The following is a 15,144-nucleotide window of genomic DNA, read 5'->3' as shown; positions in this document are numbered from 1 at the left end:
CAGTGTAATGCTGGTTATTCAATGTTCCAGTGTCCACTTGTTGTTATTACTGCACAGCTGGAGTTGGAATGAAGCAACTCAGACCCTAAAACAGAATTTCCAGGCCAGTCTTCTCGAGTTTTCCTGTAGCCTGGAGGGAACCGAGCGGCTTCCCTCTACCTCTGCCCTCTGCTTTTACAGCTTATGTTCAAAACGTTGCAATGATGTAAGAAAACGTTCAAATTAACTAAGTAACCCTCTAACAATAACTATATATCTCTCCTACTGTCAGAAATTTGAGGAAAAAGTCAGAATTCAGTGAAAAAATCTCAACTTGGTGAAAAAACTCTCAAGAGAAAAGTCAAATAAAGACATTAAGGTCAGTTTTCTAAGAGAAAAAGTCAAAATTCTCAGAAAAAAGTCACTGTAGTCTCTGATCTGTCACAGTAAGGACACAAACACAGGGGTGTTTAAATATATAGATTTTATATACATATATTCATGTGGATGACTAGAAAAAGAAAACACTATATTCTTACAAAGGAATGATTCTGCACAGTCATATTCCCAAGTTAAATAGTAATTCGATACAAAATTACTATAATAAATAAAACTCATCTCGTTGTTTCTTTTTTATTCACACATACCAGTTGTACAAACAATAAATTACAAGTTCAGTGCTGTGTTTCTGTCGTTCAGCCAGAACTGTCAGAGTAGTTTGTGTGTGTGATTGTAGAGTGTGTGTGTGTGTGTGTGTGTGTGTGTGTCTGAAATACTCGGAATTTGCATGGAACACGCCCGAGAGATTTGAATATGCACACGAGTTCATTTGTTTCATTGTTCAAGCTCCGCTGTGTAAGTCAATGGAAATGCGAGTGAAGAGCGGAAAGGGGACGGATGATATGTCGACCATTTAGAGTCTGAAAATGCTTCTCGTGCTTCGTTTTGGAACTGCAGATGCCGCATGGGTGAGGTTTACCACGCAGGAAAAACCTAATGGCAGCCAGACGCTTCGACACAATTGCAGGAAAGTATTTTTAAGTCCATTAGCGGCGTAATCAACTTCACTCTGTAATGGTGGCGCCTCATTGACTGAGGGGACGCTCTCAGTGTTAACTTTCACAGAAACATTAACAATGCTATGTAAGAGAAATTCTTGATGCAAGTGAGTAAGAAATTATAGAAACATGATACATAGAGTCAGAGCGGAGGGTTTGAAATGGCCTGTATAAACAATGCAGACTAACCCTGTAGTGTGTGCAGCTTTAAACTTGAAAACAGTTCGACATTCTTAAACATGATGCTTTCTGCTGTTTTGCTGAGAGTTAGCGAAGAAGAATGATACCTCACACGGGCAGGCCCTTCAGCGGCTGCCACGTTAGCCTAGCTTAGCATTACAACAGAATATTTCTGAAAAGGCTCGAGCAGAGTGAGTTCAGCCTTTAAAAACAAACCTGTGTAAAAATGGCTCCCTTTGCTGTTCTGCTGAAAGAAAACCGGAACCACTGATACCTGACAGAGGAACAGACCCTCCAACTGATAGCTCGCTAGCTTAGCTTAACATTACAGAAATAAGCATGGTAGAGCCAGTTTTACAGATCAAGTCTGGGAAACTGAATGAAATATGCTATTTTAAATCTGTAGATTGCACTTGTCGTATTTGAATCTCTTCGGATGCTGATGCTAGGACATTTGCTGGTTTAATTTTGATCTTAATGAACAACTGGAAGGAAAGAACATCTGCCTTGTATTGTTTTGCAGGAAAAAATGGTTTTGAATAGACAGTGAGGTCAAAGGATTGTCCAAAAGCCAAAAGCAGGAGCATTTTCTTCTGCTAAAATGACAATAAAGGAACTGGAAACAAATACATTTCAAAGCTCTGAACGGACAAAATGTTATTCAGCAAAAACTGGGAGTCCGGGTGACCTTTAGAGACCCTCCACCAAATGTAACTCTATTGATGCCTCTCTAATGGACTGTTCAGAATGTCCATACCGCAGCCAATCCCACCCATCAGAGTAAAAGAAAAAAAAAAAAAAGACAAAAAGAAAAAAAATCAATGACAGACACAGGCTGGAAAATGAGCCGAAAAACAGAAGAGATGAATTCCTGAAGGACAATAATGACTGCTGTCGTTGCGAGTATCCAGGGCACACATTGTCAAATGAGCATCAATTCACATGAACATACAAACAGATATTAACAAACACACACATGCACACACACACACTCTCTCTATCTCGCTCTCACACACATACACACACACACACACACACACACACACACACACACACACACACACACACACACACAAACACGACCGTCCTCCCAGCTCCAGTATAATGATTGATACAAGTGGAGCCGAGAGTGAAGGAGCTTCAAGACACAGTGGAGAACAAAAACACGTATGTGCTGAAAACAGGCCTGGGGAACATGTTATGTGTGAGCGTGCAACAAGTACACACACAGGGACGCACTTACACGCTACACAGGCACAAAAATCAAGCTTCGCCCCAAAACCCGCGATTCGTCATTAACCTCCGTTTACATGAAGGAGCGTCACGGCAGCGTTGCCCGTTTGCAGACTTGTCTTCCACGATGGCATGCTGCTGTCCCTGCACTGCACAGATGATTGGTTAAATCAGCCCCCCGTCGGTACGTTATGTCAAATTTCTCGCTTAAAGGTACAACAGGACATATTGAAGTAATGCCATGTTTGTGCACTGGGTGGCAGCATTGTGCCAGCGCACTCGTTCTCTCTCTATCCTCATGTAACATCAGGCAGTGTGGTGAGTTACATTCATTTCGAGTTTATCCTCAAGCAAACCAGTGAGGAAGACGTAGCTTGTGCCAATACGGATGGAAGAGTGCCTGAGACTCCTGCCAAATGCTAGCTAAAACGGAACTTCTGGTCTGAGGACAGACGAGATGCTACAGCGGCCCACCACTTCCTGCTAACTCACAAAAGTGGCATTAATGGAATCACGGTGTGCTGTACCTTTAATGAGATGTGATTTTTTTTTTTTTAATCATATTTGCTATATCTAGACAGAAATGGTCCAGTTATATGAACTTTCTGAGCAAAAACGCAGGACGAGACGATCCAGGGTCCTCATGACAAAAGACTGAAGGGACTGACTTCCAAATCCACAAGGAAGCATAAGAAAACACGACAGGCATGCCGACACTGGGCCCCACACTGTGGAGACGGATGTACAATCAGCTGTTGTCCACGTGGAAATGACATGCTACATAGTCCTTAGCTCTGTCACACGGTGCTCGTCACTATCGTAAAAAGTTCTCCTGTTCTACTCATGCTCTGCATCGCCACATCCATTCACATCTGTCTCCGAGTGTCTTTGTGTCCAGTTCCGGCGCTTTCCGCCAACATTCACAGTCCAGTTTAAGGTTCTACTTCTTTTGTTCATTAGAGTCCTACATCCACCGCTTGAGATGTTTATGGGATTGCACCACGCTCCTCTTCTGCCACCTCAACATTTCTTGACCAGACAGTGTTTGAAGGCTGAGGGGCGAGACCCCAGCACGCAGCCTTTAGACAGTTTCCCGTCCTGGTCTTTACACTGAACCGTTCGGCTCTGCCAGCCAGTGTCACAAGTCCTGGAGCAGGTCATCCAGACCCCCGTGACCCACTGTGGCCCTGCCGTCGGGGGAGGAGGCCCTGGGGCGGTGGAAGCTGGAGTTGGGGAAGATGCGGTGGTGCGACTTGTGGTGGTGGTGGTCCTCGTGGTGGTTGGCGCTGTCGTCTGGGAAGGTGTTGACTTCGTGTTTGGAATGATCGGGGCAGACGGCTGCTGCGGCGCCGTCGACCGGGGCATGAAGAAGCTGTAGCGTACATCCAGGGGCTTTTTGGCATCCGTGGCTAGAATCTGGATGACCAGTGCTTCCTGGATGGCCCCGGGGCCCATGCTGTGAAGCCACTCGTCCCTCTGGCTCCACCCGCTGTAGTTGAGCACCGATCCGTTGAGCGGGATGATTGTCTCGGAGGTGGAGATCATGAACTTGCCGTTCAGGAGGTATTCGCCGCCGGGCCGTCGGAGGGCCAGGTAGGCGGTGTAGCGGGTCTGGTCCTTCGCTTTGTACTGACGGACCTTGATGTGAGTCGAACCTGCAGGGATCCTCACCACGTCCGTGTAGCCCTTGCTATTTGTGGGAGGAAAAGTGGAGATGTTAGATCAGAAAATGTAAGCATCACACTTATTTCAAAAATCTATGTGGGTTTAAGTGTTCCAGCCTTAAACTGAGACTCTGAAAAACCACATCAAGAAATCATGTGCTCATAATGCAAATAATGTCATCAGCCAATCACATCGCACCTACCCGAGGCATTTAGTCACATGATATACATGAGCTAATGAAGTCAGGATAATGAACAAAGTTGACTTTAATGGTTTTATTGTCGGCCGGAGAATTTGACAAACTCCAGACGCTCTGTTGTACCTTTTCTTGGTGAAGTTGCCCACCACCCGTACACATCCGGTGCTGTCGCCGCCGCAGATGCCGCACTTGTCAAACTGGAGCTTGGAGCCGATGATGCCGTCACAGCCCGTCCGGACACATTTTCCTTTGACGCACACCGAGCTGCTGAACGGACGACAGTCGGTCCCGTCGACCACCTGAACGCAGAGAGCCACGATCATCATCCCTGTCTTCTGCAGGTCCTATCGAGGCCTGATGGTTTTCTGACTCACCCTCTGAGAGAACACCACATAGTATCCCGTCCCTTTGGCTCGACATGTCAGCTTGCAAACATCCTTCGGGAGGACTCCCGCGTACTTCGGCACCCACTCAACAAAAGTCTTCACCCCCTTGGGATCTGTTTGGGGACCGTTGCGTACCTCACACTGCTCTTGGCGGTAGCTCTTACCTGTGGAGGACATCATTTGTGTGATAAACTCATCAAAACTCAAAACAGTCAAAACTGCCTGACTGGGTCACACTCACTTGACACCGGACACGGCGTGACATTGCAAGACCGATAGATGGCTCTCTTGCCCGTGCAGTAGCGCCCATTGTTCCTTGGTGGTGGGTTGTTGCACAAACGCTGGGCGAACTGCACGCCGCCTCCACATGTTCTTGAGCAGGAACCCCATGAGCCCCAAGAGCTCCAGCTGCCATGATTGGACGCCTGGGAGAAGGGATAAGAGATGGAAATGAGTTGGCAATTTAATTTTATTCGATTCCCACCCCAGAGAAAATTCGCTTTAACCATAAATAAATGATATCTACAGTTAGAACGAGGCGTTTGACCTGAAGCAGTTCTCTAATTCAATCTGCTCAGGTTAGGGTAGGGTTAGGGTTTAGGGTTAGAGGACTGGTCCCTCTAAATGGAGACCCTCTATCATATGGGTTACTTGGAGCTAAGAATTCAGTGGCTTTGCTCAAGGGCAAACCCTCCTGTCTTGTCCGGCGAAGATTTGAACGGATGTTTCTGGAACAAACTTTCCATTTTAGTCTTTAACTCACCGATGCAAAAAAAGAGTTTAGAGGGTAACAGTAGACTGTTGTCAAGCACCAGCTGACCATGTGTCATTGGAAAATCCCTTTGGAAATAGATCTGTGATCGATAGCGATAAAGATGTGGTATTCACTGCGGCTTGGACACAGAGACAGACAGGGAAAGCAAGAGACTGCATTCATGTGATCATAACTTCAGAGCGTTCAAAGCTGCTCATTAGGCGGGCGTAGCAGCAGCTGTGGTGTAACAGCTCACATGCTTCCCTTCAGGAGCTGCCTGAATGAAAATCCTCAGGTAGCTCGCTTATTTGTGGGCTTTTCCAAGCAGCCAGTGGTGTATGAGTCACACATGATTTAAAAAGACTGGCTAAGTAGTGTTTAGCATTTTATGACACAAAAACCAGTGATTTCTGCAGAAAGCTTCTTTGGAAAAGTCTTTTCCGTTTCGCTCCAGGGCTGAGGTCTTCGGAGCATTTCTTTCCATCGTGAAAGCTACTTAATCGGCAATCAGGGTGCAAGAATTACAGCAAGGCTAAAAGGCTCCGGAGTCTGGAGTTTGAGGAGAGGGGGTGAGCTGCCTGTCATCCACAGGCAGTGAAAATGAATCGAGTCAGAAGCTGGGCCGGATCCACGACACGCGACCGTCTGCCAAGGCTGGAGTCAGCCCCATCCAGCGTCATGTGACAAATAAACACAAAGAAAATGTTCTTTTCCCTCTTTCCCGCCCCCCTCCCCCCTCTGATGAACAGACAGCATTGACAGATTTAGTCCTTTAACTCATTAAGGCCAGATTCGATTGAGTTCTGTCTGGGGGAGCAAATCGCAGAGATTAGCCCAAAATAAAGCTGATCACACACTGAAGTCACACTCAGAGCTGTTCAGTGTATCAGCCTGTCTTTCTTCTTCTTCTGTTCCTGAATTTATCTTTGTCTTCCAAAAACAACCTCATGTACATAAATATCAGTTTTTGAACTATAAAAAGACGTTTATTTTGGATTTCGGTCCTGTCCGTCTCCGTGCCCTTTTCCAATTCGGTACCCGTCTTACCGAGTAGTGCTTCTTGCGGGTCTTGTCCACGCACTTCCCCTGCAGGCAGATGCGTCCCTTCCCGCACGGCGTGCCCTCCACCGCCGGCAGCTTCTTGGTCAGGCACACCATCTGGCCCTGGCGGATCACGGCGCACCACAGCCGGGAGCACACGTCCATGCCGGGGCAGACGGTGTACTCCGGGCCGAAGGCCAGGCGGCACTGCCGCACGGCGTCGTAGCTCTGGCCCGGGAGCTCCTCGGGGCCCAGGAGGGGCTGCCGGGGCGAGTCCAGGAGGCACTCGGCTGTGGAGGAAACCAAGGTTGTGATTCTGTGCTGCTTTGGCACGAACGTCATCCAGCTGAAGGAGCTGAATGTCGCCTCAAACATGACAAACTAACATCCTGATTCTAGAGCATCTTCCTCTCAGTAACACTACGTATTTTCAGCAACCCTCTCACCATTGCCGTCGTCAAAAAAGTCTGTGATGGTCGCCGAGGTGCAGCGGCTCCAGGGCTTGGAGGCGTCGATGGAGGTGAGGATGGACGACATGAGCCTCTTGTCGCTGTTGACCCCGAAGCGCTCCTCGCAGAACTTGGAGTCGTCGTGAGAGAGACCCAGCAGGTGGCCTGAGCAGCAGAGAGGCACATTTTTAATCTCCTGAGGTTTTGACGCCGAGGCGATGCTCGGAGTTGCAGCCGCGTGGGAAATGACGCGACTTGTCAAAGATTTGCGGCAAGAGTGAGCAAACAAAACACGGCCGGCCCTTGAGGCGGCGTCACGCGGTGATCTGATGATATCGCTGCCTTGCTTCCTGTGTGCCTGGATGAAGCCATGCATACCTATCTCGTGAGCCACCGTGAAGGCGGCGTGGAGCCCGTCGTCTTCGATCACGGCGCAGCTTCTCTCCGGAGAGCAGATGGTGCCGACGTCGGCCATGCCCAGCGTGTCGCAGGAGTGGTGTCCACAGAGATCCTGCCAGAAGGAAACAGGGTTTAAATCTGCACTGAAGAGAAAGAAACATCAACCATAACACCTCAAACACAGCTACTGTGAATCCTGTTTTCCTCCTCAGTGGTAAAACCGTCATGCACTTGCTTCCTGCTGCACATGCCATCGATCCGTGTTCGCATTCCCACACATGTCCATGCAGACGAGTCCCCGGCCGGATCGCCCCGATCGATCGGCTAATCGCGCCGTCGCACGGCTGCAGCACGGGTCCGCGTGCGCACGTTCCCGATGCAATGTGTTTCCCACACACCCGTGCACACACACGCCCCGCGGAGAGGATGAATGGCGGCGTTAAGCGGCGCTGACAGGCCTGCCGGGCGCCGTGAGGGATCCTCTGTGGGGAGGGTGTTTACCCGTTCCGGACCGATCGCTTCGGAACAAACCGCCTTGTGTTGAGCGCTCTCGCACATGACGCTGCGCTGCACATGCACACACACACACACACCCACCCATGAGCGGATGAAACACAACAAGAGAACGGCAACAACCGCGCTCAACACACGCTGCACAACACTCCTCGTTTTCGCTGACATATACCAGTGAAGGTTTAACAGGTGTTTAACATCAGGAATCATGAAATGAAAAATAAAGCACAACTTCAGCCACAGAGAAGATGAAGCTGGTGACAAATTACAGCCTCTTCATGCCGCAGGACGGCCGAGTCAGTCAGCTGGAAGACGGGCTTGATGAAAACGAGTCAATCAGATCCAAGCTTGCTTTGAAATGCGGGAAAATAAAGTGCAGGAGTCACTAAGACAACGAAGCCAGCGTCAAATTACAAGCTCTCGATGCTACACGTCGGCTAGTTTGGCTGGACTGACAGCGAGGCGCTCTAAAAGTGAGTCAGTCAGAGGCAAGTCTGCTTTTAAAGATGTCGAATTGAAGCATCGGGGCCACTAATTCAATGAAACTGGTGTCAAATTACAAGCTCTTGATGCTACATGTTGAGTCTTATGGACTTCCTGGAAACAAACCAGTCGGAGGAACGTTTGCTTGCACTCTCAGAAGTTTTGTTTTGATCAGCAGGTGTGGATGATTCAAGGACTTTGCTTTCATTTTCATTTATTTATTCATTCATTCCCTCCCAGACTCAGGCGTGAGAGCTGATTTTGCTCCATTTATTTTTGTTGGGGGGGTGAAACCCTGAGTAACAGGAAATATGTGGGATTGGGGGGGAAAGTTGAGGGATATCCAGTTAGATCTGAAATTGTGACTCACACCTGTTCAGGGGCGAAGCCCACAGACCGGCTGAGCTCGACCACCTCGCCATTGTTTACCCGCCTCCTGAAGCGAGTCCCTCTGAAAGCTTTCTTTCTTTTGCCGAGGACAAAAGGAGGAACGAGTTCAGGAGTTCGACACCGACGGGGGAGAGTTGGGAGATGGCCGGAAATTTATCAGAAGACTGGAGAGTGCAGAGAGGTTCGGAAATATTAGCAGAAATAACAGGAGGGCAGGCGGCGGGCTGGGCGTGAAGGTCAGGAGTCGGCCAGAGAGCCGGGGAGCGTGTGAGAAAACTCCACTGCAATAACCACACACACACACACACACACACACACACACACACACACACACACACACACACACACAGAGAAAAGCCTCTCAGGAGACCGACGCCGGCTGAACCCGTCGCCTCTCACAACAATCCTCCCTCCACGTCTTCTGGGTTTTTTTAGATCTACAATTTACGGCGTTTCCGTCACAGACTTCACCGTCCAGATCGTGAGCCTGGTGTCAAATTACAATGCAAGTTAAAAAGAGAGAGGCTGTCTTTCAGTTGGCCGGTTAGAATCCAGTGGGCGAGTTTATCTCAGGGCTTTAAAGAGGGAAACTAAACGAGCTTGTGTCAGCCAGAGAGGAACAGAAGAGCACAAACAGTGCCAGGACAAGATAAATCTCAGGTTTCACCTCGTGTGTGTGTGTGTGTGTGTGTGTGTGTGTGTGTGTGTGTGTGTGTGTGTGTGTGTGTGTGTGTGTGTGTGAGACAGCCTAGAAGAGCACAAAGCTTTTACCCTCAAACACACCGTATATTTACTGTCCAGTTGTGTTGAAAACTCTCCACATCTTACTAAATTTGTCTCGTATCTCAACAAATGGCTTGATCCCAATCATCCAACGAGTCAGACTCCGGTGCTCGGGACTCTTCATGAGTTGACCTTTTGACCTGCTGGAAGCAAAAACTCTTGATATTTGATGTTCATTCGTCAGATAAGTAAAGCTGTGATCGGTCGAATTGAATCAACTGTCCGGCTGTGAGACTCAGGTCAACACTTGCAGCCCAGCGAGGCCGAGATTGGAAGCAGGAGTGTGTTGTGAGCCGGCTGATGGATCCCAGTGCAGAGGGCGAGGCTGCTGCTGCTCCTCCGGCGCCGACCCGAGTCTCGGACCTGTTGCATAACGGGGAGCGAGCCGGAGAGGGGCCGAAGGGAAGGGGAGGGTCGCGGCGCCGGGGGGATCCGAAGGGCCGTCTGCCGGCTGTCAACATGCCCCGACGGAGCCGAGCACGTGTGAAATATCAAGAACATCTAAGACAAATAGACGAGCTGGGATGTGGCCGAGAGCCGGGAAGCCAACACTTCCACGAAGAGAAAAGATGGAAGGACAAAAATAAGGAGTTTATCAGACGCTAAGCGACACGATTTGCTGTTTGGCTGCTTTGCAGCAAACGGAGCACGGACCCTGAACAGCTGATCCAAGACTGACGATTAGCTCAAGTGAGCAAAATGCTCTTCGGTGCCAAAACGACATTGTTTTTGTTGACCATCGACTCACACAGGTGCAGAAAATGTTCCCGAGGCTTTATTGATCCCCAGAGGGGAATTCCTTCTCTGCATTCCACCCGTCTGATTCACAGTTTACCAACACGAACGGCTCTGAGCTCCTGCAGTCACTGCAGCGCCGGCGCTCAGGTGCTTCAGGAAGCTCTCTCCTGCTCGGATCTTTCAACAACCCGGTACCGACGTGAACAGGATCGGATCCGAACCCATCAGGACCGCCAGGACTTTCCCACAAACTGGATCCGGTTTCAGCCTCCAGAGTTATTTTAAAATGAAACTATTTCACGAGTCGGAGAATTAGCAGTAATCACAGCGGCTGAACTTCACATGTACTGTTCCAGCTGTGAAAGGTGAAAGGTCAACCCTGGACAGGTGAGAGGACATCGCAGGCACTCGCAAGCAAAGCCTGTCCAAATATTTTGAAGAAGAAGAAGAAGAAGAAGAAAAAACAGCCTTGGCTCGTCGGCGAGCGTCTCCCCGGCGGTACAGTGGAGCCTTGTCCCGCTGTCCCCGCTCGCATCATGTCACACACAGAAATGTCCCCCTCAATGCGCCCCGTTGTCTCGGCCCGGCGCTGGTATGCGTGGCGCCGGTGACACCGGAGCACGGGTCAGCTCACCGCGGCCGCGGGGGCGCCGCAGTAATTGGACCCGACCACAAAGAGTCGAACTGAGTCCAGCGCCGTGAACTCGTGCTCCCCCCTCCCCTCCCCCGGCGTGTGGGAACAACGGCCCGGCCTGACTCCACCGGTCCGTCACCGCCGCTCCACAACAGCGAGCGGCCGCTCCACGCCGTGGCGTGCTTCTGCACGTGAACCGAACCAACGCGGCGCCGCAGTCCGTCTCCCCCGGTGAAGTTTCCACTGGCGCTCGCAGCTCCTTTCCTCTGAAAGACGAAGAGACGCTAGCGGGGCTTATATATCAAACTCTGTTTCTCCAGACGCGGCCAGGTACGAGGCACCTGAGCCAAATCCAACCGTTTCCTCGCTGGAACCGCAGCTGGTGTGTGTGCAGCTCTCAACACTGTCTTGGGCGGAGGCGGCGGCGGGGGCGGGGGTTCTGACAGCTCCTCTTACACAATGATTTATAGCCCCCGGAGAACGTGGGCATTTCTTCAAGATGTCAGCATCTTTCATGTTTTTCTTTTCAGGACGGCAGACGATTGGACACACATGACCGGACAAAGGAACGAGGCTTTTTACATTCCAGAGCCGCGCTCAGACAAACAAATATCAGCTGAGATAAAGTCACTCCCAATCCCCATAATGGCCTCTAAAAGCCAGGAGAGGGGTCAGAGGTCACATCGAGGAGCGGCAGTGGCTTCACTCTCCGGCTGTTTAAGAACTCGGCGCCCCCTGGGCCAGGTCATGCATCCCCCGACATGCTTATTCTGCATGCTGACCACATTACGCCGGCTGGCTGGTCCGTCGGGACGCGGCGCTGCACCGGGTTACGGAGGCCGCCGCGGTCAATCGCGCCGTCCCTCCGGTGACGGGCTCACTCCCGTCAACAATGCAGGACGAGCAACAGGCGACGGCGCCTCGTCTGGAGACGAAACGCCGATGGAAAGACGAGGATATTTGAACGAGATCAAAGTGGTCGGGGCGGAGGAGCATCACAGTGCGCCTCCTGTTTTGTTCCATAAGAGCCTTCTGTCCTCCTGGTGCCGAAACTGCCGTTTCCATGACCGCCTGACCCTGGACGCCCGGCCAAGCCCGACCGCTGCCGACGCCACTTCCTCCTGCCGGGCCTGCTCTCTGCAGCTGTGGCAGTGAGGCGGGTTACGAGCCGGCTGGCAGCGGAGCGCCGACCTCCGGTATGCACTCCGGCCGGCCTCGCCAGCGCCCGACGCTGCCAAGTATGCACAAAAGACGCGAGGCCTCTTTCCTTTGTCAAGACCTCGCATGACTTGAACGCACCGCAGTCCAAGGCGAAGCCGTCGGACACATGACGGGGGCTAACCGCCGTGAAGCCACACCCGGAGAGCTGCAGAGGCCAGAGAGCACGCCGATCTGCTGCTGCCCTGCGGCTTTGGACCGGCGGACGGGGGGAGGAGGAGGAGGAGGAGGAGGAGGAAGGTGATGGTGAGGGAGGGGATGGATGAGTGTGGTCTGGGTGAAGCGCACGGCTCCTCACTGGGTGGATGTGTTTGTTTTTCTGACAGCTGCCGGCCGGCCTGACAGACACTGGAAAAGTACGTAGGGGGAAAATAAATGTGTGGAAGCGGAGTGACGAGAGAAAGAAGGAAAGACGCACAGACAGCTGCCTGATTGAAAAAAAACTTTTCGGAGGAGTTTGGACGGAGATCTCTGCTGCTGATTCCAAACCTGCTGGGAAGAATGTGCCGTGCATGGTCACGGGAGCGCGCACCAGATCTCTCTCTTGCACACACACACACACACACACGCGCGCAAGCTTTTGCGCCGTCAGGGGATTGGGAGGGGGAGGCCTGGAGACAGAAGACTCTGCCTACAAAAACACCAGGCGCAGGAAATACATTTTTCTCGTTTCACTGACGCTGCGCTGCGTTACGCACGCAAGACTCAGCAGAAAGGATGGAGGAAAACAAACACTGGAGGAGTGAACGTGGTGGGAGGCACTTTGTGGTGTCTTTCATTTCGATTCATGAAGCTAAAATGACCGTTTGCAGGGAAAAAAACGCGTAATGGGGAAATTCTGGCTTTGCAAATAAAGAAACTCGGGTATTGATTCTGGGGAAACTGCCACAGTGTGCACCATCACTGTGCACGCACAGAGCGAAGGTCGCAGGCAACAGCGGTGTGGTACTGATGCGCGGGCTGCGCGCGCCAGGTGAGCGCAGCGCGCAGGTGGAGGCGCGGACGGGCGGAGCGGAGCGGGAGTCAGTTTACCTGCCTGGTGAAGAGGATGGCGGCGTCGTGGTGGTGCAGGTGGTCGTCGTCCAGCGGGTTCTGCTGGTTCTGCCACTTGCAGAAGCTCTTGAGCGTCGCCGCGGCGTTCTTGGACACCTCCAGCCCCTTCTCCCGCTCCGTCACCGCGGTCACCTTCACCACCGACAGCCGGATGGGGTTCTCGATGCTGGCGTGTCCGTACAGCTTGGACGCGATGGACGCCAGCGTGAGCAAGTAGTGGTTCAAGTCCTTGCCGTATTTCTTGGTCATGGTCTCGTCCGCCACCAGCAGCAGCTCCACGTGCCGGGCGCGAGAGACCGACCTCCTGCGCCGCGCGCCACGGTCCGGAGCAGTGAAGCGGCTCCAGCGCGTCCTCCCGCGCGCGCCGTGGTCCTCCCCGCCCGCCGCCGCCTCCCGGTCCCGGTTCCCCTTCCCCCGGCGCCGCCGCCTCCCGGCGGCATCCCTGCGCCCTCTGCGCCCGTCGCGCGTCCCGCAGCTCTCGCGCCCCTCGCCCATGGCCTCGAAGCTGAAACTTTCGCGCGTGAACACGTGGAGCGCGCTCTCCGCGTCCTTGTCCTGCAGGGCGCGCACGTCGTGCTCGTGTCCCTTCGCCCTGACGATGGGTGTGATGGTGTAGCGCGCGTGGTCCACGGCGAAGAATCCGTGGAGACCCCCGCCGCACAGGTTGAAGACGGCCAGGGACTCCGTGTTGGAGTCCACCGTGCCCCGGTACACGCACTCCCGCTGCGCCGGCCCCAGCAGGGCGCGCACGTACTGCGGGCTGAGGTGATGCGACAGCACCGACTCGTCCCGCTCCATGTCCAGCTGGAAGCGGCTCCCGTTCAGGTACAGCAGGTAGCCCACCCTCCCGCCGCCGTGGTAGATCCGGTCAACGGTCCGCACCACCCCGTCCGTCCGGCGCGCGGGGGAGAGCGGCGACCCGCTCGCAGGTGGGAGGTAGAAGCCCTGGAAAGTCGCGATCCCCGCGACCTGCTCCAACTCCAGCACGCACAGCAGCAGCAGCCGGAGCCAGCGCGCGCCCCCGGACAGAGCACCCAGCGGCTGACACATTGTTCATTCCAGCGCGCAACGCATCCGAATCTATCTGCAGGACGCAACTTTAAGTGTCTGTTCCTCCGAAAAGCGCATCCTCCCGGAGTCCGGATCCCCCATGCGGGAGAAAAACCAAACCCGACCAGGCAGAAACCAGCAGGCGAGCAGACTCCAGCATCGAGGGGAGGGAAAAGCGCGAGAGGAGGACAGGAGCCGCAACGAGGACCCGAGCGCAGGCTGGAGAGACGCGAGCTGAACTTGGAGAACAAAAACACAAAGTTTGCTCTTAATAGGACCCGCAGAGAAAAAGTCCTGCCCCCTTTTGCGCTCCATCACCACTCCTCCCCCCCCCCCCCCCCCCCTTTCTCTGTCTCTGCCTCTCTTCCTCAAACCAGAGGAGAGTCAAGTGCTGGAGGAGAGAAACCTGAGGTTCCCGCCGCCTCCTGCGGTCCACCGTGCGCTGTCCTGGAGGGACGGCAGGGAGGACAGAGCCCCCCCCCCTCCCCCCCCAGCGCTGGACAGGTTCTGGACACCAGCATCACTTGTAGCCTGCAGCTTTGGGCTCGGCGCCGCTCCAGCCCGTGTTTTTACACTTCTGCTCCCACTTTGACTCCTTTAATAATTGAAGGCTGGAAAAAGTGGCGAGTTCCTGCAAACTGACGGAGGGAATGGATAATTCATGGCCATTTCCCATGGCGTGTGTGTGTGTGTGTGTGTGTGTGTGTGTGTGTGTGTGTGTGTGTGTGTGTGTGTGTGTGTGTGTGTGTGTGTGTGTTGCTCCACTTGGGTATGACAAAGTCAAGAAAAGCAAAATAAGAGTGAGGGACATGGTTGGAGGGCCGGCGTGTGGCCTGCCGGGTCATGTGACCTGCGCAGGACCGAGGGCCGCTGGAGGTCCCGGCGGGCGGCGTGGGTGCGGGGGGGGCGCTGCGACTGAAACAGAGGAGAGGGAACACG

At 52.9% G+C, this 15,144-nt stretch overlaps 1 protein-coding gene across 1 annotated transcript; it reads right to left on the bottom strand.

The window, feature by feature from the left end:
- Window positions 1–469: 469 nt before the first annotated feature.
- LOC115383676 (A disintegrin and metalloproteinase with thrombospondin motifs 5-like) lies at window positions 470–14,384 on the bottom strand. The gene is made up of 8 exons (XM_030085827.1): window positions 13,135–14,384; window positions 7,323–7,455; window positions 6,942–7,109; window positions 6,502–6,785; window positions 4,942–5,125; window positions 4,689–4,864; window positions 4,438–4,613; window positions 470–4,140 (listed from the first exon to the last, which is right to left on the bottom strand). The coding sequence occupies exons 1-8, from the start codon at window positions 14,203–14,205 to the stop codon at window positions 3,471–3,473; spliced, it is 2,862 nt and encodes a 953-aa protein (XP_029941687.1). The 5' UTR covers window positions 14,206–14,384; the 3' UTR covers window positions 470–3,470.
- Between the last annotated feature and the right edge of the window lie 760 nt (window positions 14,385–15,144).

The sequence above is a fragment of the Salarias fasciatus genome (genome assembly GCF_902148845.1).
Source record: "Salarias fasciatus chromosome 23 unlocalized genomic scaffold, fSalaFa1.1 super_scaffold_20, whole genome shotgun sequence".
Lineage (NCBI taxonomy): Eukaryota > Metazoa > Chordata > Actinopteri > Blenniiformes > Blenniidae > Salarias > Salarias fasciatus.
The sequence above is the reverse complement of the archived record's forward strand: the minus strand, read 5'-3'. Positions and strand labels throughout refer to the sequence as shown.